General features: G+C 41.7%; 1 protein-coding gene across 1 annotated transcript in view; it reads right to left on the bottom strand.

Annotated features, from left to right (window-relative positions):
* Nucleotides 1-26,509, bottom strand: part of robo2 (roundabout, axon guidance receptor, homolog 2) — a 161,864-nt gene that overhangs the window by 21,602 nt on the left and 113,753 nt on the right. Inside the window, exons 8-19 of the mRNA XM_083914258.1 lie at nt 23,426-23,550; nt 20,863-21,034; nt 18,100-18,305; nt 16,944-17,025; nt 16,666-16,831; nt 16,067-16,233; nt 14,594-14,715; nt 12,515-12,746; nt 9,506-9,630; nt 9,239-9,410; nt 8,022-8,210; nt 4,322-4,364 (exon numbers count right to left, since the gene is read on the bottom strand). Coding sequence (XP_083770384.1) covers nt 4,322-4,364; nt 8,022-8,210; nt 9,239-9,410; nt 9,506-9,630; nt 12,515-12,746; nt 14,594-14,715; nt 16,067-16,233; nt 16,666-16,831; nt 16,944-17,025; nt 18,100-18,305; nt 20,863-21,034; nt 23,426-23,550 — 1,801 coding nt within the window. The remainder of the gene's footprint in view (nt 1-4,321; nt 4,365-8,021; nt 8,211-9,238; nt 9,411-9,505; nt 9,631-12,514; nt 12,747-14,593; nt 14,716-16,066; nt 16,234-16,665; nt 16,832-16,943; nt 17,026-18,099; nt 18,306-20,862; nt 21,035-23,425; nt 23,551-26,509) is intronic.

Below are 26,509 nucleotides of genomic sequence, written 5' to 3' on the forward strand. Positions count from 1 at the left end.
AGAGAACATAATACCGGATATATTCTGAATAATACTATTAATTTTTATTGATCAGAATTTGATAAAAATCAGTAAGAAGGTTTTTTATAAATAACCAAGGAACTTCAACAAAAACCTTTTCTTTGTGAAAAAACATTTGTGTCAGAAGAGAAGATTTAAACAATGTTTTCTTTGGGCTATAGGATTCAAAAAATAATATTAGCAAGTGTAGAGGCCCTTGTTTCCAGTGGCGGCTGCTGGTCCTTCAAGGAGGGGAAGCTCATTTTCCGGGCCTACATCATAAATGTGTTTGTTTATTTCTATGTAAATTCTCACTTCGTTCCTTTTCAAGAAAATTATCTGTGACCTTTACGTACCAACAAGGCGTCTTTTCCACGGACTTGACCAGTGTCTTCTCAATGGCCAGCAGAGCTAGGCTGCTTAAACGGCCTTGGGCCAGCTGGAGCTGTTGCGCCAAGCTACTGTGAAGTGTGACCGCCTGTGATTGTGAGTGATCGTGAAAGGGGGAGAAGCTCTGCAGCTGCCTCTGAATGACGGAACAGAGTGGCCAAAACACAACGCTAGTCATTTTTAACAAAGACAAAGTCGCTGGGGATCGGTAAAGTCTCCGGATCAGTTCAGAACAACGGAATGAAAAACTTGGAAAATGCTCTGATGGCTGTTTATTCTTCAAGATCGCTGATTTGCTCATTTGCTCTTTTTTTGTCAATCAAAAAAGGATTCCACCTCAGACAGCTCATCCAATCATCATGCAGAAGCCGAGCGTCCGGGCCAGCACACTGCCCCATAGACCCCCAGAGACGCTGAGCTTCCGATAACAAGCAGACAAAGCCCAGCATTTATCCAAAGACTGTCTAGTTTCGCTGCAGTGGAACAACCCGCTCAACGCTTCCCCAATGAAGTCAGTAGAAGCTGAGCGTCCGACTGTGTAAAGCGCTGCAAGAAGAATGGACCAAGATTAAACCAGAGCAGTGTGATAAACTAGTGATGTCCTGTGGGCGCAGATGTGTTGTCATTCAAGAGAAGGACCTCTACACTTGCTATTTATTCATGAATCCCTTTAAAAAAAACATGCTAGTACAGCAGTTGCATAGCCACAGCTAATATTCTGTCAAATTCTGAACAATAAAAAATAACATTATCTCAGAACAAATCAAGTGGTAATAATTTGTTCTTATTTGATCCCAAGTGTATATGTTACATTATTGATACACAATGACTTTGATTTTGTAGTAAAATGGACTGAAAAGCAACAACAATTTAAAAATATTTATTTACTTATTTACTATAGCAATTAACACATTTAAATAAAAAAAGCCCCTCAACAAAAATATCTGAAGTATTTTGCTGTCTCCTTTATTCATTTTATCCTGAGAAGAACCACCCTGCAATGGCAGGCACTACATGGGATGAAGCGGATGGCATTGTCGTCTCAGAAACATAGCACACCCTGCTGTCAGTACCTGACAGTGCTGTATGTAGTTGACTAGAGATACACATGTGCTCTAAGAAGCTGCGGAGCACAGTAGTTAGCAGATGGAGCTTTTTGTCTCAGCTACAGCAGGGCCGACATGTTGGCTCTGAGGGACTGGGAGAGAGTCAAGCCCTGAGGACAAGGGCAGGTAATGGGTGTGCTGCAGTCAGTGTCTCCCTCAGCCACAGGTTCTAATGAGAAGAGCTGTTCTACAGAGGGGGGAGTCCAAATGAACTGCAGCCCTGGCAAGATAAGAGCTCTCGCTGTGGTTCCTGAATGCCAAAACAGGCCCTCGGGGGAGACAAGTCATTCAAATTGATGGCTGTGCATCAGACACATGCACTTTTATAGGGTAATATATCTCTACCTGTCCTTCTACCTCTGTTTGTGGCTGCCATGTTTCCCCACTGCCATCATTCTCTCTTGCCATACCATCTTTCCCTAACCCTATTTTCATTTATTCCCCCCTTATACAACTCCACCTCCTCTTTCTATCCCCTGCCTCTTGAGCGCTTAGCATCTGACGGACAAAAAATTCCAAGCAGCTGAAAAAAAAGGGTGCATTGCTCTTCTTTGTTGTTTCCAGCAAGACTGCACCACTAATGCACACTGTGTGAAGTAAAGGCCATGTCTTTGTCTCATTACTTGTCCCTTGCTCTAGCGAGTCCTCACCTAGCACACAAGAGAAAGACTATTTGAAAGACAACGAGCCAACAGTGGAAATGGCTGCATCGTCCTTTTTATATACATTAATATATTTGTATATATATGTGTGTGTGTGAGAGAGAGAAGGTGAGTTATGGGGAGCATCTGGGGGTGGGGGGTGGGGGGGGGGGGCACACCAGGTCATACATCTAATGAAAAGTCAACACCCAACTTTTAATCTCTGCCCAACCTAGGATGGATAGCAACCTTGGCAGATAAAATTTGATTTGGAGCATTTCGTCTTTCTGCTAGACGTTCCAGTTACTTGTGATGGGTAGGAAACCATAAATACTGACTTAGATGCCTGACACTGAGCTTCCCATAAATAAACCAAGTGAGAGATATTAATTCCAAAGCAACTTCATAAATCAGGTGTTTATGGTCCCACAGACCAGTGAATGGAATTTGGATTAAAAGTCTAGACATTAGCTAACACTTACAGCAATGGGAAACACAGATTACTTTCTAAATGAACTCTCAGGGAATGTGATGTAATTTAGCATTCAGATCCTAGGATGTTAAGGAATCTCCATAGCAACAGTGTTAGTGAAACCTGTTCACCGCAATGCTCAACCCATTCTTGCTGCCTATAGGAGTGAATCTGCTTTGCTAAAATATTGATCAGAGCCGAGATAGGAAGTTATTACTACCCCCTAATTACCATCCCCCTATTGGCAGGGGGATAAGGAATGAGCCCTTATCGGCTTTTATAAATTTCAATTGAGCAGCCAAAGTCAAATTCTCCAGGTCTACCAATCTGCAGCCTATTCATCTTCCATGAATCATTTATTTTGTGATCGATTAAATGTAATTGTTCAGTCAGGACAATTTGGCAGGAGCCAATGAGAAACTGGAAACAGATGCAGCTTCATTTGCTATTGTCTAATTAATGCAATAAACATCTCATGTAACAAATGAACACATTTTCCTCTGATACTCTGCTACAAATTTTCACTCTCAGGGCAGATGGGCAAGTTGCAACATCTGGGATTTGATGGCACTAGAATGACGAACGGATCAGAGGCTCGCATTAGAGTTCCAGACTGCATCCTATTTCACTGCTGTGAAAATTGTGGCAGTCATTGCTACTGACTAAATATATGACAAATATAGAGCACTGCAAATACAGACATTTCAAATCCCATTCGCTGGAGTGAGAATCAGAACCACTTATGTGGAAAATTGAAGGAAAAACACTACAGCAGAAAGTAGATGAGGAAAGGCTTGGCAAGTGGCGTGGCTAATTCATTGAGAGCATGCTGGCAGCTCACACAACAGTATAGGCAAAATTGTCCATTGTGGCATCCTGTTACACAGTAAGGAGAAAAAAAACAGAAATATAAAAATGCTGCAATCAGATTGCAGAAGAGACAAAAATCCCCAAAACCCCAGAGACACACAGGGTCAGATTTAGTTGGCAATCTCTCTGTGAGTGTTTGAGATCTTGAGGCTTTACCTAGTCAGGTGTGATAAGCAGTAGATAGACAGAAGCCCTGGATTCTCTAGGGAGTCTCTTGAATACCCACAAAGGCTCAGTAACTGGTGTCATTGAGATGTGCCCTATTCTCTGTAGCCTCTCTCTCTTTCACTAACACACACTGAAATGGAGTAGGCTGTATGGGGGTGCAAGCGGGGTACCTCCACACACCTCTCCCCTGGGTAATTATTTTTACATTATTACATGTGCTCAGATCCCAGCCGCCCACGCAAGGTGACAGGCAAATTTATCACTCCAGAGGGCTTCTGGGTTGCCTCTAGCCAGCAGCGGAAGATAAATGACAAAATAAAAGCACTCTCTGCTTAAATTGTTTCTGTTAATTCTGTTGAAGAGATTTATGAGTTCATCTATCGATGCATGAACAGAGATGTGGTAGAAATGTATATTTGCGCGCTAGTTTGCATGGCAGGCCCACAAACAAGTATTGGTTAACCATCAATCTATCAGTCATTTATCAGTGTTAAAATCAGAGGGAGCTTGCTTTAGACTTAATGCATGGCCGTGGAGGAAAGGATGTGTTAAGACATGTAAAGCATAGGATAGAATGAATGAAATAATAATGATGGGAAGATTTTTTTTCATTTGCTTGTGATAATGCACTTGATTGCAGATTGCTGTTGTTTTGTTTCTGGTGGTACACTCACCTTCCGTTGCTCATCAGACCACCATCAACTCTCTGGAATGTCACTAAAATAAATAAAGAAAGAAAGAAAGAAAGAAAGAGGAGAAAGAGGAAAAGATAGAGGGGAAAAAGGACAACGCCAAATATTATTTCTTTTCTAGTTTAATACATAGCAATCAACCAGGATGTATTTCCATGATCATGATAAGATACATTCTCTTTCAGTGTTGTCCAGTTTGCCCTTGTGCTTCAACAGCAATGTATTCATCTGTTCTTTTTTTTTTTACACAGCTAGATAGTTGATGGATCCACTAAGGGATCCCTCTGCGTCCAATGCCTTTCATGAAAATTAAAAAAGTGCAATGATTAGAATTGCATATTGCTTTGCTTTGCATAAGTGGAGACGTCATGTGCTCCTCAAGGACAAGATGCCTGATGAGAGGCAAAACTCATTTCATCTTTCTTATTTTGCTGCTGAGTTATTATCAGATTTGTGATTAAATCTCAGCCAAAAAATGATTAGAAAAGGCAGAGGGCTCATTAATCACATTGAGTTTTCTATCTACAAGCGTGGAGGCTGAGTTACTGATCCTTCAGCTTGCAGGGCTCCCCAGAAGCCATGCATGTGGCCTGTTCTATTACAGTGATCTATAGATAACAAGGGTCGCTCTTTGTTAGCGGCTAGTAAAACTCGATGGCTCAAAGTAAGAGACGGCTGTGAAGGATCCATTTCATCTCTGTTCAACGGCCGTGATGACAACGCAGCATCGTGAGTTCTAAGCATGGAAGAACTTCAATGGATCACAGGAAACAGAAAAGCAGCGAGTTTTGGAATTCACCTCATTCCGAAAAAAGGTGGGGGGGTAACTCAACAGACAGAAGGAGAGCTGTTAGTAATTTGGCTCATTTGTTGCACAGATGGAGATTAAAGAGAGAAAGAGGCTAGGCATTCCTCCTCTCTTTTCTGTTTCATTCAGGTTGATTCCACAACAAGCCCAGACATGGGCATGAGAGGGGGCTTTTCTATGGATGACACAGATGACAGGGAGAATGAACTACCACAATACATTGCACGGGCTGCTAACAGGACATTTTAATGCATCATCAACATAAGCCGAGTTTACTTAATCCAATTATCTCTCTCATGAACATAATGTTAGTGTTTTAAACTAGAGAAACACAATTGTATACTCTGCATGTCAAAACAGTTAATAGTTTATTAAGGTATTATTAAGGTTTCGGCAACTGAATAGCAATTTATTTCTTCAAACAAAGGTTTTACCTAGATAAAACCAACATTGCAGGTCTGAATAAAATATTGCTTTGACAGAGTTGGCATCCCTTATTCAGTCATAGCTAAAGCCATTTCGCTTTGTTCCAGCACCAACAAACTTGCATTAGAGAATTCTCTACCGTTTGAGAGAGGACTGACAGGAGAAGGAGGTGGAGGCGAGGGAAAGCTGTGCTGCGGGAAGGCCTCTGAAGTCCCTATCTGTGCTCAGGCACATTTCTGGGCTGCTGTGGAATACTTTTATGTTAGCCAGAGTGACACGGCGGCATAGCTGTGCTTCTCGCCTCCATCTTCCAGATAAGCACTTTCTCCAATATGAATACAGATTAATCCCCTTTAATAAGCATTAGGGGAGGGACGAAATAATCAGCGTATAAAAATTCCATCAAATCTCCTTCCTGCTGGACTCGTGCCTCAACAGTGTAGTGATTTACCCCTCCTGTACTGACAGCTTTGGGAGGCTGCGACAGGACACTCTCGATACATCAACTAATTGTCAATACAGAAAAGAGCAGCACTGTAAGACTCTTCAGTCGCACTCTGGCTCATGTTCTACATATTACCTCACTCTAACTCCATAATCTCTGCTATATTTGACCTTGTTTTGTGCTTGCCACTCAAAACTCTTTTATTGAATTAACCTGCTCCTCCAAAGTGTGCTCCAATTTAAAACCAGACAAGTTTCACTAACATAATGTGTTCCCTAATCTGTTGTTACAGCTGCTGTGGAAAGGCCAGAGTAAATTGGGTTTTTGGCTGTAGACTCGATAGACACCATGTAGCTACAAAAATACTTTACATATACTTATATATATATAAATTCCAGAGGGCACTGTGCTGATCCCTGACTCATTGTACCACAGCTATGAGGTCAACTGATAATGTACAGTACAAAGGTTTCTCTGATAGTCCACTTCATCCACAGACAGCGTGCAGTGGACAGATAGTGACAATATAATATTGTTACACTCATCAGAACGGCTATAGTTTGCAAATAAACAAGCCAGTTATGTATAGAGTCACAGTAGCGAAATCGTCACACAAAAAAACGAAAATGAAGGGTTGGGAATACACCATCCAGCAGCCTAACTGACACCTATGGAGAACAGACATATAAATTACAACACGATCCAAGTCTTAAAAAGAAAACAAAGATGAATATGATTATTGGAGGAAGAAAAATGGGCAGTTTCTCCCTGCAACACAAGTCAAAAAAGATACACAAGACAGGATGAAACGTCATTCAGAAACAGGTAGCCACAACAGACGTAGACACAAATACAACACAATAGGTAAATAAGAAGGTTTGGCAGGAATAAAGGCTCAAGTTTGCAGGGCTCTGGTCATGGCCAATAGCAAATCTATATTTCTTCGACTTGTAAATGTGCTTCATGGCTATGAAGTTTTGATTTGCATTAGCTATGACCACCAGTCCGACAATCCAAGCATATATACTATAAGCGGGCAGGAGATTAATCTGCGTTGAGGTGGGGTGAGGAGACGGGACAAATGAACAGTACCTGCAGGGGTGAAGGTGAAGGACTGAACTGCAAAACAAGAAGACAGAGAAGTTGTGTGTTAAAAGCCTGCAGAGATAAGCGGTGCTTTAGGGGTTTCTGCACACTGGGGACAGGATCAAGCCGAGGCATGCTGAGGGGCCAGAGAATGTGAGACCACAGTCACCCAGTGTGCAGAGCGATAGCCAGGAAAGCAGCCAGCTCAGAGGCCACTGAGGTGTAAAGAGGGTGGCACTAACCAAAGACAACACACAAACACATGAATGTAACAAACAGAAATGAAGCAAATTAACCTGACTAACTTATAGCAGCTGTCACTGTACACACTCTTTTGACTTGCTAAAAAATAATATAAAAAAATATTCTCTTGAATATGTGCTTGTTAATAAGGCAAGAACGTTAGAATAAGGTTTCAGTTCATTACCATTTTCTGCTCTCTAATTAAATCTTGTACCCTTGGCAGTGCATATGGACTTGGTGGTTGCTAGTATTGACTGAGGGTCACTCAGTAAGATGTCAGGGTCAGTGTGTGGGAGGAGAGCTGAACAAACTCCAGCTTCAGTGACCAGCAGAGAGTCCAGTCTGCCCACTCAGCTCAACAACCTCGGGCTATTAACCATTAACGTGGGTGGATTTGTCAAAAATGGCAGCCCTCTGCAAAATGATTCACGCTGGCATCTGTCTCCCTGTTGAGCTTTAACACTGTAGCAATCTCGGCCTCACTGCAAGCAACTTCTACAATGTTTCATCAAAAATAAATTGATTGAGACTGAAGGATGACAGCATTGTAGTTAAATACTGTTGCTTGCTTTGACAGGGAAGATTTTCTTTGTTAAATGTTGAATATTCCATTGTTTGTTAAGGCACAAGAGCAGAGTGTGCATGGGTGACTATGAGACTATGATCAGTCTAACCTGCGTAGTTGCTCAGGCCCTTTCTCTTCTTTCTCCTCCAATAAAGCCAGATGCTGAATCCCATGAGAATGACCCAGCAGGCCCCTCCAATACCGGCGATAAAGGCAGGCTGTTTCACCACATCGGTGATCTGTTCTGTGATGCTGTTGTTCCGGTTTCCATGTATAATCACGTCCCGGAATTCCTTACCTGGGAGCATGGGAATAAACAGGCAACATTTATGTGACGGTGGATGGGTAGCTACTGGAGATTAACAGGGTATAAAAATCCTGTTGTGCATGTTTTTCTTCTTAAAGGTGAACGTTATCACAATTGCCGCTGTAATACTGAAGGGCTTGAAAAGATTGCACTTTTTCACTGAGCAGAAATAACAGAGATAGATACATCAAAACAGGGTTAGGGCTGAATTAAGCTCAAAGAAGGTATGTCTGCGGAATTTCCGCTTAGATATTGACCAGACACAGATATAAAGGCTGTGCAGTGAAATATAATGCGCAGCCTGAAAAAAGGAAAGCCTAAAAGCTTATAACAAACCCCCGGGTGAGCAGGTTGTTTGCTTAGTTCAGCTCCTAATTCACTACATTGCCGGTAAAACACACCATGTGAAATGAGAGGAGAGGATCCTGGTCTGTATTGATCTCCAATTGCAGCTCCCCCTGACTAGTATGCTTGACACTGTTTCTTGGAGCATGATAAGACTCAGAGCACAAACAAATCTTCCCACACGTTGACAGGAACAAATACACGCTCATAAAACGCCCATATTATGTGAACATGCATACAAAGCTACACAAATGCTCTTCATCTTTATATTACTGGGTGACCACATGAACATGCACCCATTCACACATCCACAGACACACAAACACACAATATTTTATAACTGAAAAGCATCTGTTCTGGGAGATGGATTATGTGAGTGACACTGGGGAAATAAGAACATGCTCCAGGCCAAGCCATCAGTTATGGGTCAAATCAGGCCAAATCTGCCTCAGCTTCACATAAATCATATGTTTTCAGTCCACATATCAAACATTTTAACGATATTATTCATATGAGAATCCCAAGTATTTCATTTAAACATTTACATTATTTGTTTCTAGGCTGAAATCATATACAGTGACTGAAATACAAACTTCTTTGTGGGCACTATTGTTGAAATAGGATATAAACTGGATATTGAAGAGTTGTGCATGCTTTTTATCAATCAATCTTACCGATGATAATAGACTGAGCTTCACTCTTGACTCCAACCCCTGCACTTGTACTGGCAGCCACCTCAACCCGGTACGCCACTCCCACCTGCAGCCCACCCACCACCACTGAGCGTATGGCTGCATCCACTGTCTTATTTACATGGAAACGTGTCTCATTTCCCAGACACCAGATCTAAAGCAGAGAGGGGAAAAAATAGAGAGACAATTTTATTCCATTTGCTTTTGTATAAGTTAATAGAGAATCCAGGCTGACCTGCTAAGACAAACCTTGTACTCTTGGATGATGCCGTTCTGGTGGTCTGGTGGAGGGGGGTCCCAGGAGATGCTAATGGAAGTGCTGTTCTGGTTTCCCACAGTCAGGACTGTTACCTGCTGAGGAGGGGCACTGGGAGCTAAAAGAGAACAAACAGAATAAGGTCAACAATCAAATGCACTTGTTTATAGTTCGGGCAGCAGACGAGTATTTAATCCATAGTAACACAAATACTGGGATGCACAGCAGTAATGGACATCTGACTGTGTTTGAGCAGCTCATACATATGTATGCCAGGGTGCAAATACACAAAACCAGAGACACAAATAATTTCCTAGGAATGTTATTCTTTGGGGATGGCACAGGTGGCTGAAGGCTGTCAAGATGTCTCATTAGAGGGAGATTTACATGAATACCAGGGTAGGTCTGACATGGCTATACATCTTTAACGTTTCACTATGATTTAATATCTCATCCTCTGTTCCAGCATGGTGGATTTGGACAGACAATACTGGTATTGATTTGTGGAATGATGACCTGGCACAGTCAGGCTCTCAGTGAAGCTAAGACTCTGGCGCTGACTGAGCCCAAGGTGGCATGCGGGTCAACAGGCTTATAGGATGAAGCACAGATGTGGAGGAAATATGAAAAAAAATACATTTTAGGGGGCGGAAGCAAGGTCTCAGTAAACATATTGACCGATTCCATCGATCAGCCACATGAAACTAAAGCCAGTAGGTAAGGATCAGAGGGAAGCTTCAGAGCGTGGCACATCTAAATGAACCGTCTCTATCCACAGACAGAGAGTGGATAGAAACAAGACAAGTAAGAGCTTTCATAAACCTCACTCTGTTGTTATTCAGATGGCAACTCTCTTCTGACCCCACAAGGGGTAAAAGAGGAAAAATAAATAACGGTTGGCCCAACTGGAAATAACGTTTTAAAAATAATGTTTTCTCATTTCCGCAGTGGCTGGCAGGGGAGCGGCACCACAGCAGAATACTGACAGGTCAATTACTCCTGGGCTGCCTCTCCCTCACCTCGCCTCCATCCAAAATGGCACGTGTCACCCTGTAAATCTGTGCTCATCCCTCAGCGCGATTGGCCACACCAGCCCCCAGAGAGCCAGAAGGACCTGGCATGGTGGAAGATGAATGGATCCAATGATGAACCCAACACCTTGGCCAGATTAGAAACAATCTACCAAGGGAGCATCTGATCAACTATCATGCTTAGGGCTCTCCAACGCTGCATTACATCCAGGTGACAAAGTGCTGGAATGGTGCAGGGCAGCAATCAGAGACAATGTCATTCAAAGTCAATGTTATGAATGATTTAGCAGCTTATTATCATGCATATTTGTGCCAAACAATACATATTTTTCAATAGAGGCCCCAGAGGCTGTCCTAATTGAGCCATTAGCAGATTGATATATGCGAGACAGGAATGTGACCCCCTGTCTCTCATGTACACACAGACAGTGCTGTGCTGCATGATGAAGGAATACAAACGTATCATATCTGAAGCAAACAGCTAATATAAAGCAGTGGGTGGTGTGGGAGGAAACCTGTGTGCACCTTCCCCAGAGATATCCATCAACATGAATGCAGATTAATCCACTACAAATGAACATTTATACAAACATTTCTTCCCCCCCTAAATAAGTATTATTTTGCATAAAAGATGGGCTTGCTTAGTGACTTTTTAGGCAATCATTCAGCAGGAATCAGTTGGCAACCAGAGTTAATTTACTAGCTATGACATGACTGACCAGATGTAGAGTGAGAGAATGTGTCAAAAAGGAGGAGGGAGACTACAAAGATGGACACAGCATTGGAGTGCTGAGAAAAAATAAAGCCCTACATCCGTCTGGACCTTCTCTGGGGATTCTCTAATTATGTTAGCTAATGGACATACTAAGTTTTAATCACACTCTGACCTAGACTTCTCTATCAATCTAGCTGCCCTTCTTAGTAGTCCCAGGGTCTCTGAGGAGCTGTGTGTTTGACGGTGTATCTGCTATGACCAGGCAGAGCAGCGGGGTTGAAACAGAAATAGAAAGTGGTCAAACTCTCTGAGGCACAGGGATGCAGATAGAGCGGAAAAAGGAGGCGTTATCAGCATTGGTAATAGCTCGTACATGCAGGTTCTGGAGGCCTTCAGGAGAGATGGTGTGCTGGCATGTATGTTTTCTGTATGTGTGTGTCAGTGTGAAAGTGTGTTGGGGACAGCTGTAATGTGATGGCAGTTCCACTACAGCAGTGCGTGCACTGGCTGGCTACAGGAGATATGGTCCCTCCGAGAGGAGGGAAATAAATGGGCCTGTCACACGGACAGGATGTGAACTGTCTCCTATACATGCAGGCCTAAATATGCTGTGGCAAGATGGGCTTTGTCTCCAGTATATGTACTCTGTATTTGTCTCTTTATGCTGTTGTATGTATTAACTGTGTGTCTTTCCTTCAAATCATAATTTAATTTAAGTTATTAGACTCAAAGGTTGAAGCAATGGTGGTGCAGTGCTGCTGGATGCATTTCTGTTCTGACATAAGTCAAATTACTAAATTCAACCAAACACAGACATGTGCATGTGTTTGTTTGTGTATGATATTGTGCCACGCTGCTCTGTAGCCTTGTCAGAGCCTGTATGAATCAAGCTTTGGGCGAAGGATCGTCTTTGTAGGAAGAAGTGTGCGCTGTGTCCAATCACAGCTCGGGCCTGTCGCTGCTGGGTGATGGATTAGAAGAAGTGTGGCACTAACTTCGCCAATCATAAACAAAAAAAGCACAGCAGGGAAGGTCAGACAGACAGGCACAAACATGGCAGCACACATACATGCATTCACACATATACCCTTAGCTCTCAGTGTCAAAAAAGGAGCTGTGATATCATTCCAAAAACCAACATGAAAGCAGCCTACGGGGTTATGTGTCACCCGTCATCCCACATTTGTGTAGAATCACTAAGTTTTATTACTACTGACATAATCTACAAATATTCAGCACATTCTCTTTCTTCATACCTTCCTCAGTCGTCCGTGCCGTTCTGGATTCACTGTCCATGCCTTGAAACTCATTGAAATAAGGACGGACCTTGATCTCATACACAATGCCCTTTTTAAGTACAGAGAGGACAACACTGCGCTCAGAAGGGACCTTCACATCCTGCGTCTGCCAGGGTCCTGGGGAAGGCAGTCCGGATGTCTGCCTGTACAGAACCCTGTAACCCTGGATAAACTGGGACTGACGATCCACCTGAAAAAATGAATGAAGACAAGATTAGGGTTGTATGTGTGTGCAAAAATAACCGTGCAGAGTAGAGTGGTAGATGGTGTCTTGCCCCCACCACTAGATTATATAAAAGGACATTTTTTGGCAATGAATTTCTTCCTTTAGAGGCTGTTACTCGTTTAATGGGCCTTTTATCACACACTTGCCTCAATTAACACCCTGACATTACCTCATACACCCAGTTCCCAGCCCAAAATGTTCCCTCCTCTATTAAAGAGACTTTCCATAATGCCACCTTAAAGGACATACGCGTGTCTCATATGTATTATAAACACCAACGAGTAACACCGGAAAGCAGGTCCCACCACATCAAAGATGGGCTGTGAGTGTGAGAATGTCATGCAGCAACATATACAGACACCCTGGGGACACAAGGAGAATACACAGCAGAGGTGATAACGGTAGATCTGTCCCATAGAAAAGACGGAGAGACTGGAAGTGTGATAGCCTCCTGCAACCCACGAACCCTCCCTAAAAACTTGGACCCATTTAGCTAGAAAGAAGATGCTGAATTTATGCAGAGTAGAAGCGAGCGCATAACTCATTGTAATGGCTTGTTAACAGTAGAAGAAGTGAGCAGTGCTTTCAAGTGGGATATTAAGCAGCTGTTTTTCGCAAGTGTAGCCGAAGTAAATCAGCAAAATGGATCCCCTGCTTGGTGCATGACTTTTATTAATGGAATGATTTGGGAATATAAAAGCTCTCTGAGAGTGGCCCCCTCTGTTTACTGAAAGGGCCTCTGATTGATTAGGTAGCCATGTTTTGCGTTGTTTGTATACTACAATCATATAGCAATGCTTTAGCTTTAAATGAGCAAGTAAGTTGGGGGGTGAGACTTATTACAGGGGTCAATAAACATGTCACCAGGAAAACTGTTAATGTGGTTGATTTGAAAATGGAAACAGGCACCCCATGCCACTAAGTGACAGTTGTATGCTGTAAATATCTGCACCTGAGTGATTCATAGCACCGCAATCAAAATATAAACGACCAAATATCGTATGACCACCTCAGCTTTAAATAGTATAAATGGCCTTTTTAGTCCTCATTAGCGTACAGTTAAATAAAAAAACAACAACATTTTAACCTTTGTAGCTGTTCCTACATTTTTCATTTTTCATTTTCATATACTTCTGGGACATGATGTGATTATTGTTGTGAGGCAAACACCAAGATGCATGCATATGTATGTTGGAAGAGCAGGTGTGTGTTCATTGTTTGCATGTATTAGTGTTAAAGAAGATTAATGCAACATCCCATGACAGTCGGAAAACTCATATTCACAAAATGCAGTTTGGATAAAAACATTAATTTTAATGTAATTTAATCTGTGCAATGTCTTTTGTTGAGAGATGGAAGCAGCTGAAGACATACGGAAGATTGATGAGCAACCAGATGTCTCTGACATCTCTTGTGATGTTCAGCGTAGTGCAAGAAACAATTTTTCAGCTATTCGATGTTCAGTTACTTTTAAGTCACCGATTACAGTATTTCAAAGCTGAAGTCTTCAAGAACAACCGGACTAAAATTCCCTCACATAAAACAAATGGTAGCCTCAAGGTGCAGCCTTTTGGCTTCAAAGAGGGATCTTAGAATATAAACTTGAGTCTATGACTCGAGGAAATTTTAACAATGGAAGATAAAAAGGATGCAGGGAGATAAGAAAACCACATACAAATCAGAATTTTCTAATATATCGAAGTTCTTACAGTGCAAAAACTTGAGCAAAAATGAAATTCTGAACTTACTGAAAGTGTATTGTTAGTTAAACATGATTGTATTCTGTATGCAAAAAGACGAGTTGCACTTACCGTCCATGTGACCTGAATGGTCGTGGGACTCAGAACAACTGGGTTGTGCAACCGAACTATGACCTCACCCAGCTCCTTCTGAACATGCCTGTGGTCGACGCCCTGAGCCGGAGGACTTATATCTATGAGGAAGCAAGAACCAAAAATGAGAAAAAGAGAGAGAGAGAGAGGGAGAGAGAGAGAGAGGCACACACACACACACACAGAGACAGACAGAGAGACAGAGGAGCAAAATAAAATGCCCACTCTCCTCCACTTGGTTTTCACAGAGTTCACTCAGTTCCTCACCATAAACCTTGCTTCCTCAAAGGAGTGACTGAATAGAGCATCGGTTTCAACAAAGAAGCTTACACTTGGTGATCATGACTTCATTTGAAAATGAGCAACTTCATCTACATTAAAATGACCTCATTCCATTTTGTACTAAGGTCTGGTTTGGAGAGATGAAAGGAGACTTGGGCTGGCAAAGTTCTTTAGATGTGTGACTTGTCTGCACTTACTGGAGCATGGCTTTAGAACTGCATCAACAAATGAACTCAGAATGAGCGACCCGAGACATATTGGATAGTAGATGAATGGACAAACTATTTTCCAGCTCATTTCCCATTTTGCACATGTTTCAATTTAGAAGCAATAAACGCCAGTGTATGAGATACTGAGTGTGGTTGAAACGAGTCACATTTTGAAGTATTTACTAAGCAAAAAACTCATCATATTTGAGAAAAAAGAAAAAACTGCTTCATTCAGACAACCCAACACAGTCATGAATCACATGCCTCACTAATAGTGCAAGACAGGCCAAACACAGTTAAAAAGAAGTGGAAAATCGATTTGTCATCAATGCATGCCATTGTCAATAAACATGTCTATATATCATCTCAAAACCTTCACCTCAGTACGAGAGAGATCTAAGCGGCAATATAAATTTAAATACTTTTAAACAAACTCTTGGCCTGCATTTGACTGAGCTTTGCCAATGGTTGCTTTTTTATTTTTTTGCTGGGGACTTATTGTATCAGTGTAATCCGGAGACTGTCGTCTGTCCAGTACCGTAATCAAATCTTCTTTGGGTTTGGAGGCAGTCATTTTCTCCAGTTATGATCATTGACATAGCAGGGGTAGCACTAGCTCAGTTAGGCCTTCCAAAAGTAGACATGCTTATTTTACATAATAGCTGAAGTGTAGCCTTAATGAGCTGGGCTAAGATGAAGAATTTGACCTCTGGAAAGTGCTGCAGTGTTTCACTATAGATATTCACTGCAAATTGCTAAGAGGGGCTGATAAGTATCACACTTTGAAGGGGAGCACAGTGACCTTCCCCTATCAGTAGAAACAGAAATCATTCTCAGCAAAAAAGAAAACCACATATCACCAGTAAAAGTGATTATGACAGGTTCTGAAATAACTATACATGTATCCACATACTACTGTAAATGTTACCAATTCCTTTCAAATCAATGCTACGTAAAATACCTTGTGTTCTGACAGGTTCAGACATGGGGCTTGGATCACTCAGGCCCTGGCTGTTGACTGCTCGGACCATGAACAGGTAGATGGTGTTGGGACGGAGACCCTTGACGGTAAACTGGGTGGTTTTGACGTGATCTGCTACTGTTTGCCAGCTGTTGCTCACTGACTGACTGCAACAAAAGAAAAACATGTGCTTTTAACTTATTTGTCAGTGTCTTTTCACATGGTAAAATGGATTTGTAACTGCAAGCCAGGGCGATCAACTAGTGATTGAGGGTTTGATGATACAACCAAACACCCCGAGCCCATCTACTATACACAGTTTTGCGGAATTTGATGTACTTGAGTGTGTGATCTCTGCAATGTTTCAGGGTCTTCAGGGTTGAATGCACTTGTTTTTTTTTAAAGATTATTTTCTTCTGCGGTTTTTCAAGCCTTTATTATATAGGACAGGCAGGAAATGGGATGAGAGAGAGAGGGGGAGACATGCAGCAAAGGGCCGCAGGTTGGAGTGGAACCTGTGTCCGCTGCCTCGAGGACCTCAGCCTCTTTACATGGGGAGAATACTCTAACCACTCAATGCAACAATGGTAAAAACAAACCTGAATGCTTCGATGACAAAAGAAGAGACGGGCGATGCTCCAGCCATCCCAGGCTGCCACGACAACGAAACGCTGTTCTTAGTGACATCAGTGACCTGAGGTTTAGATGGCGGGCCAGGAAGCTCATTCTCATCGTGGTTTCTTATGACCATCACTCCACCTGATTCTGAATGAAGAGAAGCAGACAAGAACACTTTTTCTAGTGAAAACAAGTTGACAACTTTATTTTTTTCCGCCCCTGTAAATAAAACACATCGAATCATTACACCATCTTGTACCTTTGACTTCGAAGAAAGCACTCCATGATGTTTCACCACTGGAGCTGGTAGCAACACATGTGTAGATCCCAGAGTCTGAAAGCTTGTATAAAGAAGAACACACATACATATATTAATTAAAAACAAACACACACACACACACACACAAACAGCATCGACACACAACGCTTAATGACACTGCTAATAACACTTTAGAGCTATTTAATTTCACACGTATTGAGAGCAGTAGCATTACCTCAATACATATTATCTTCTTGTTACTGAAACAATGAAAAGTGATGGGGCGACTTCATGAGCTAGCCTAGTGCTGGCCAAATTGTGCGTCATTTGTGAGTGCCTCAAAGTGCTGACGCTAATTTCCTAATGAATTCCATTTTCTACTCACCACCCCTCCATCACTTTTCCACTACCCCTCCTTATTTCCCCACTGTCCTGCTGACCACAACAAAGCCAGGCTAATTAATTTAGGGTGGGTTGCTGGAACCCCCTGGACCGATGACAGCTGGCTTGTCTCTCCATCCCTCTGAGGAACCTTGGTTGTTTGTTGCTTTTTGTCCCTGTGCCTTCCTTCCATTTATTAAATAACATGTCAGTGGTCGGCAGCTTTGTCAAGCGTAATAGATATTCCACTGAGGCTCCTGAGTGGGGAAAGGAAGATGTGAGCCTTTTAAATCTAATCTACTCTAAACGTGTATGTGTGTACACATGTGTGTATATATGGTATATGTAAGTGCATACATGTTTCAATGCTAAAGCTGGAGTCCATCCAATCCTGCACAGCTGAGCCAAGTTGGAGCTGCAGTGCCACTAAGTGATACTATCAAACAATAAAAAAAAATAATAATAAAAATAAATCAATGCAGTCTTTTCACCGATTTAAGGCATTATGGTATCTTGCTCCTTGAAGTTATGCTTAAGCCCACTAAATTCTACAAAAGCTTGACCATAAAAATGCATATAACTTTATAAAAATCTTAAATACAAATACCTAACTAAGAAGAGAAATTAGACTGGGGACACATTGTGATATAAAATTATTTGTAAAACTCTAGTTATGAACCAAGCTATTGCAATATAACATTGACACAACATAGCACAAATTGATTAATCATACTGTGCACCAAAGGAAAATGAATGAATGAATGAAATCCTTTACCTTGACATTTTTTATCTGCAGGCTTCCCAGCTCCTGCAGGGACATGCGGGAGTCCTTTCCCAGCAGACTGACCCCATCCTTCAGCCAGCTGATGGAGGGGATGGGGTCTCCTGATGCCTGGCACTTCAACAGTGCCATACTGTCCACCCCAAGTGTCTGATTGGATGGGCCCTGGCGAATGATGGGTGGTGGCCTGTCTGTGAGCACTGCAATACAAAGACAACGATGAGAACATATCATTCTGAAGCTTAGATGGAAATCAGCTTTCTTGTAAGGCGCCTGACTGTAAAACGAACTGAGTCAAAGCATTGATCATAAAATGCACTGGGGGTGGATGTGGGTATCAATCATAAAGTAGACTATTTTCTCTGCAGGTCTTGTAATTGCACCACAGAACAATGACCATATCCTGTATTTCCAGGAAACAGGGAAAGAACAGCTGAGTAGTGTTTTTTAGTTCCATTGATGTGGCAGAGGGATGCTAAGCAGTTTCCAGTTAGTGCCTGGGTAGCTTTATTTTTATACACTACTCTAAAATCTGTGGTGCAGTTTAGTGGTGAGACTCTTGCCTATTGACTCTGTGTGGTTCAGATAAATACTTCATTATGTGAAGTGTGGGGCACACTATAAGGTGAATTTCAAATAGTAAATGTTACTGAAACTACCTCACAATACTTGTATAAGGTTCAAACAGAGTGAAGAATCGTATCTAAATCATAACATCAAATATTCAGAAAAGATCATGATATATATTTTGTTCTAATTTCACTTTATATAAATGCTAATGCTTGGACGAATTCCATATACATGAGCAGATTAGTGTGCCAAAAAGAAGCCTGTGGGTTCCTTCAATGAAATAGTGGGCATGTCAGAGGTGATCTCAGAGAGAGTTAGCACTCCAGCACACAGGCAGTTTATATATTTAGAGTTGAATAATGTGGAGTCCCCCTGGCATAACAGAACCCACATTAATTAGAAGGTATAGATTAATGATGTCAGACCTGCAGGGGCTAATTACCAAGTCTACCTCAGTAACCTTTCAACACATTATCACACCCTCGTTTCCACCCCTGTTTTTATTCTAGATGCTACATCTGACAAAAGGAAGTGCTTCCAAGTAACACACTTCTGGTGTATTGTTGTCTTTAGGTCACATAAGACAGAAAGAGAAAAACTGCAGAAACCTCATATATTATCTACAAAAAGCCAAATGTCACACATTTATTTCAATAATAATATTCACTTATTGTTTTAGTCCTCTGGAATGTTTATAATGGGCGAATATGAATCAAAAGTGACAATATAAATAAGAAGCCAAGCCAAGAGAGGATTCAAAGCACCTGCTGCTAGCCAGGGACTCACTTTGCTGTAGTTTTTCTTATCTCATAAACACATCTGTCATTGCTTTCACCAAAAGATTTACATTAACATTATAAGACAGATTAAAATGTCTTTTGTTTCACTACAAAATAGCTGGAATTATGTTACACATCGTTGCTTATTAATAAATGTTTTAGTTTAGTTCATGACTCTGACTCTTTCCTTATTAAGAGAAGACAGTGACAGAAGCTAGTGCACAATCATAAAACACTGCCAGGTCCAGAGATTTCATGTGCCTGATGTATGTGTTGATGGCATGTAGGAGAGACAGAGGGAGGAGGCAAGGCTCAACTACGGCCTTGAGTCTGTGGATCAGGATTTTCTCATTTCAGATCTCCTTGAACTCCACAGACTGCTGTTGGGGCTCGGGGCAGTAAATCACATGACGACTGCGTCAGGTGTGGCCATGACCTCGCCCTGGCCCTCCTGTACCCTCTCCCTCCTTTTCTTTTAGACTGGCCAAACACTTGTCTTGCTAATGTGCCTTTTGATACAAACGCTTGTAAAAAAAAACGACAAATGAAAGGGCTAACTGTATAAGCGAGAGTATCTGGCTTTTAAATGTAAAGATATAGTATTTCAGAGGATTGAAGGACATACCAATTTTGAATGTGTAATCGAATCATTTCTACTTCAGACAAAAAAGTGTTCCTGTAGTGCTTTTAATCTTTCTGCTAGCAGGTGCTTCACCAGACCTATAGCTGGCCGTCCATCTTGCCATCACAACAGCTGAGCAGATTAGATGCTCCTACTTCTGCAGGACAGTATAATTCATTCCACAGACAATTATTGTCACTCAATCACTCAATCATGTCGCCTCAATTTTTCTGTGTCTCTTTCTCTTGCTCCTCGCCCACTCACAAAAAACGCAGATCATTAAACTTGAAGGAACTCAAGGGCAATGCTTTATTTCCTTTCCAAAAGCAAAGTGGAAAATGTTAATTAAATTGTGTGATGAAAAAAAAAAATGAACAAAGAGCGTACTGCATAAACACAGTAACTGAAGGTCATGGGCATGCTAACATTTCTCACACCGAAGCCCAATGTGTTCCTGCACATGGAATAACAACAACGGAAATAAACTGTGCTTGTGTAACTTTACTTTCATGTGTCAAGTGTTTAAGGCCAAATTCAACTCAGCAAGAAGTGTGTTGCATTTAAGCCATGACCAACTAGGAATCAGATATAATTGATGCCGGCATAAATTATTTGTTTCATGAGGAGTGAATGTGGAAATGCTTGTGGAGGAGAATCAAACATGCATCTTGAAAGTGCATCTGTGTTTTTATGCACATATGCATCAACTTCTCCACATCTGCTGTGGTGCTAAGGCGTATGTCCGTGTGCTGGCATGAAAGAAGTTACGCGCCCGTTTTCCCTCACCATCTGTGACCTCCAGTTGAGCCTTGGCGAGGATACTGCCTGCAACGGTCAGGGCCTGGCAGATATAGTAACCAGCATCTGCCCGTTGCACAGATGAGATGGTGAGGTCTCCGCTGGGTGACACTGAAAAGCGACTGCTTGGCTGCTGGGGTTGGTTAGGAAAGAGCAAATTCTGCAGGAAGAGGTACAAACAGCCAATTAGTTTGAACATGGAACCAGTAAAACCTGGAATAGTTACAAAACACACACACCTACCACCACCAAACTCACACAAATACTGTGGGCACTCACATACAGACAGATTAGAGTATTACAGTTACAGTATGAACAATTTCATCCAACACTTGGTTCACCAACCTCACAAACTTCCCAGCATGTATACTGCATGATGACTTGGTTTCATACTTATTCCTGTGCCAAGCCAAGGGCTCCGCTGTGTTATGAAGGCAACTTTTGCTCTTGGCCTCATGACTACTTTCCTTTCTGCACTTTTTTACCCACAGAGACCACCCCATAGCCGTTGGGCTTATGCTCAATATAATACAAGGTATCTGCAGAAAAGCTTCCTTTCTTTATTAGCTACATATATATTAACTGCATTTATTTACACCTAATTACTTTAATGCAACAAATGATGTCTTTTTAAATTCGGCTCTACGCATCTTTAGCACAAGAGAGATGTATACTCTATTATCCTTAAGTGTGAGAATGTGTCTGACATTTAATTGCTGTACTGAATTAGCTTTAATTTGTTCTCTCAACAAATATTTTCATACTATTTATACTTCAGTGTGGGTTAAGGTTGTCAAAAGGATTGATGCGTCAACACTTGTCAATACTTGTCAATACTTGTTAATACTTAAAGCTAGGTATAAAGTATAATTTTGTTATACTAGTATTTCGGGGCATTTCTAGGGGGTGGCCTGAAATCTGATTGGCCACCCCAGTCAGAGAACCTTGGGTCATGTTTAAGAGTCAAGGTTTAGCTTAAAGTTAGAGTGCAAATATTAGTATCATAAGGGACTTAATGATCTAATGAATCCATTGGTACCAATGGAAGGGGGATAAATAATGTTCTAAAGTTAGGCAACATCTTGGCGAGGAAAACTGCTATGGCCATTTTCAAAGTGGTCCCTTGACCTCTCACCTCAATATATATTCATGAAAATAGGTTCTATGGTTTTCTGAAACTTGAGCTCACTGTATAAAAGCTGTTGTGACCTCTGGGATAATCACAGCCTCATGAAACTTTACAACCACAAACTAGACATCTAGGGTATTCAACAAACATCTTCACTCTAGATTTACAACGGAGCTCATGACAGCCTCTGGAAGACATATAGCCAGTTTGCCTGCCAGTTGGAACGTTAAGAACGTGTGTTAAGAATGTGTGAGTGTGTGTGTGTGTGTGTGTGTGTGTGTGTGTGTGTGTGTGTGTACACACACACTACATACCCCCCTGCATAAGGCAGTGCCCCACTTGGGCCACCACAGTCAAAAAAGTCTGGATACACCACTGCTAGTCTTGTATTGAAGTTTAATTTACTTGTATTGTGAAATCTATGGTGAGGTACAGAGAGCATCTATAAACACAAAGCCATAAACAAGTGACGTGATGGCAAGGGCGTGCAACTGCTTGTACAAAAGAGTTTTCAGTACATTCATTTCAAGAGACTCATATTTGATGACATTGTGAGACACACACTGCATATAAAGCTGTTCTATCTGAACAAGTTCACAACATTACACAGTGTTACTGAGTCATAGGCATTAGGTCATACTTTGGTAAAGGGTAAAGTGGGTGAGTATAAACCAAATGTTTGTGTGAACATGTAAGCATGTGTCTCACTACTGTTCACTCTTTTAAGACAACATTGCTGTAATTGTTGGCCTGCAGGCTGTGTGTGCGTGTGTGTGTGTGTGCGTGTGTGTGCGTGTGTGTGTGTGTGTGTGTGTGTGTGTGCGGGTGTGTGTGTGTGTGTGTGTGTGTTTGAACCTTAGCCAGAGCTGAATCATATCTCTGGCTCATCTACAAGCCCCAACAGGCTCCTAATTGGCACTGTTGTCGAGCGTTGTGAGGACACCCAGGTATTTGAATAGGCTATCTGCTTGAGTGAGGGATAGGATCGTTCCTATCAGTGCAGGGTCACAGGAAACCGATTAACACTTTGCCAGGCACACTGTCGTTTGGCAGCTCCTGAGAACAAAGGTGTATCTGTGTCTGTTGTAAAGATACTGATGACAGATAGTGTAGTTTGCAGTGCTGTGTGTATGTGTGTAGGTGTGTGTGTGTGTGTGTGTGTGTGTGTGTGTGTGTGTGTGTGTGTGTGTGTGTGTGTGTGTGTGTGTGTGTGTGTGTGCAGGGCAGGAGATTCATAAGTACTCAGCAATTGTGCATACAGCCAAGGGAATCCAAACAAAGTGCACACGCACAGTAGATAACGAAAGCTGTCGACTAAGAGAGCAATATATCTTTTCACATGTAAGAATAAAAAAGCAATAAAGAAGACAGTGACAAAATGTTGTACAAAATGGGTTGTGAGAGATTTTTTTTTTCTCTTACCTGACTTCCCTCCTTCTGCCAGAAGACAGCAGGCTGAGGGTTTCCTTTGGTTTCACACGGAAAGGAGGCAGTGCGGCCTTGAGCCACAATTTGGTCCCTTGGGCGGATGACAAACTGGGGCGCAGCTGAAGTCAAAGGGTAAAAACACCAGTGTTAGTAAACCAGTGGTACACAGTGAGGCCAAACATCAGGGTTGGAGATTATCAGGGCTTGGGGATTTCAAGCAAAAACAAGCAATACACCACACGGTCAAATCAAAATGGGAGTGCCGGACAGAGCTTACATGCAGCGCAAAAGCAGTCGATCGCTCTCTAATGGCTCTGAACAGAGGAAGGACACCAAAGACTATCATGGCCACGGTAACCAGCTTGGCCATTCATCCAGGTGAGGCTGAGGCTGAATGAATGACAGTCACATTGGCATTCACAGGGGGAAATGCCTTAGTCACAATGGCATTTATATCTGAGACAACACAAAGGCAAACCCATGCCTTGGAAACATCCAACACTATGTGGGTATAGACATTTAGGGGTTAATCATGTCTAAATTTCCATATGGAGGATTTCATCAGAATGCATCGCACATAAAAGTCAATATCTGAAGTGGCTCAGTACTTCTGATAAAAGTTGTATCAACAGGGAGTGAGAGACAGAAAAGACGGTTTCTGTGTTTACAACACGTCAAGCTAACACCTCTCCATCAAATAGCTTGAAATGCTATCAAACTTTGAAATTGTAGTGTGAAGCTTTTTCATTCAATATTCACGACTCCATCAAGAGCCAGACCAGTTGTCACACACACGCAGTCCGGACAGAGACATTTCTGTCTGACAACTTGGCAGATGCAGTTCAATAATAAATAGAGAGAGGAGATTAGAGACAAGTTCTTTTGGTGTGCAAGTGTCACCCCCTCTTCGCTCCCTGAACATTCTCTGATGAGAGGTTTAGGAGGAGGGATTCCATACCACCCTTCCCTCACATTTCCACACATTCAAATAACATTTCTCATTTTAGCAAGACAATTAGCAAGTAAAAGTTGATGAATATGCGTGTATAGCTGGGGTGATGCAAAATAGTGTTTCCTTTCCTATGATGTATTTTATACCAACAGAGGTGTAAGAATTAGAGAAATTGATTTCAACTTAAGTTTTTGTCCTAAATATTCCGAAGCAACAGTTCACTGTTTATGGATGACAATAAATTCCAGTATATATATGTTCATCCTTAGTCCATATCTATCTCCTATGAACTACCTGGAATCCCATTTCTCACACAGCTGCCATATGCAAATGATAAGTACAAATTCCAAATATTACCACAATTATCTCAGCTTCAAAACTAAATCTCTGAAAATGTCTGAACATTGACCTGAGGTAATTTACTGCATGGCCTAAGACCTCTGTTTATTCTATGACTGTCAATGTTTTTTTTTTTTACAGAGATAATGACTAATGAGCTCAGAGTGAGTGCAGACAATGGGTAGTAGAGGTCATTTTCTATAGGCAAACAACAAAAATTAAGACATTTTTACAGATTGCTTTAAAATTCTATGACAAAAAAAAACTGAATTGTAGCAATGCAACATCTTGCACCCTTTCTGTTTCTTTGTAAGTCCTTTCACTGACAAGCCAGCTGGTTCCAGTAAGGCCAAACTCTTCCCATTTGGCTGGTTTTTCCATGTAATCCCTTTTTGGGGTGTGTGTATTTGTCAAAGATACACACCGTTGGGAATGGTACAGATGGCTTCAGATTTACTGCCTTCCCATTTGGCCTTCTGCAGCTTGGATATCTTGTGGCTCTCACAATGCTGGGCCTGATACAGAGCTCCTAAATCATGCTCTGGCAAGGACTCAGATCCCTCCCTTCATTTCCTCTACTCCATCCCACAGACTGCATTACTAACTATTCACTAAAAATTTGGTTTAACACCTTCCAGACTGGTCCCTGTTACTGCGTCAGCAAGCCTTGTCCTGGTTTTCTTCTTTCCTGCTCTCATAGTCTCACTTTCATCTATAGTAAAGAATTAACCATTATTTCCATATTAATGACACTAAATATTGTCAAATAGAATTTAGTTAATAAAAGTTGAATGGATATTTCTGAGGATTATTATTGGCTTTTGCTTGTATAGATGATTGTTTGCAGATGGATGCCGAAAAACAAAAAATTGTTGTTCAGCTAGATTTCACCACACTTAATAAAAAAATAGTTTGAGAGCCCTTTTGACTGTAGCCAACAACTTGGCATCATCCATCCTTCTGTAACCAAGGTGCCCTCATCCTATTGCATTTCACTGTTTGAACAATTGATACCATGTCCAAACATTAACTCCAGTGTTTGAATTTGAGTAATGTATCTATAAGCCAAAACCTGTATCTTTTCCTGGTGAATTGAAATTAATATTGGGCTCATTTCATACCTGTGACACTACTTTCAATCTAATTTTTTCATATTTAAAATCACACGGGAAATGGATAAAATACTTAGGGGGAAAGTGAGGGGGTTGGACCTAAAAAAGAATGTGGGAGGCCCACAGAGAACAACTCAGACGAATCAAGAGGAGTCAGTGTGTGACAGTTTCACAGATTGGCTCAGGGCTAACACGCACTGGTCCTGTTTTTGATTCAGAAACCCTTAATGACATATGAGAGGCTCCTTCCTGTCCCTTCCTAAGGAACCACATGATCAGGCGCCCATATTTAATTCATGACAAGCCACATCTGCCTTGTTTGAAGAGGGCTCAGGATAAAAAAGCAGTCAGGGTGAAAAGAACAAATGGACAGAGAGACAGACATTCATTCAGTACACCCAGCCACACAAAGTAAGAAGCATTTCTTCCTCCTTTAAAATCCCACGTTCAATCATATTTTATTCAGAAGTCAACAGCAATTACTGTCTCTTCCCACAGGCAAAGTGAATGTGTAATTTCCTCCATCTTCTTGAAAGCTGACAGTTTTGACAATCGCAGTACAACCACTGCTGTTTTGGCAACCAAAGTCCTGCCACTGAGATAGTGTCTGGGTTTTTCTGCCAGTCAAGCCTGTCTCCCCACACACACACACACACACACACACACACACACACA

The sequence above is a fragment of the Echiichthys vipera genome (assembly GCF_963691815.1).
Source record: "Echiichthys vipera genome assembly, chromosome: 5".
NCBI lineage: Eukaryota > Metazoa > Chordata > Actinopteri > Perciformes > Trachinidae > Echiichthys > Echiichthys vipera.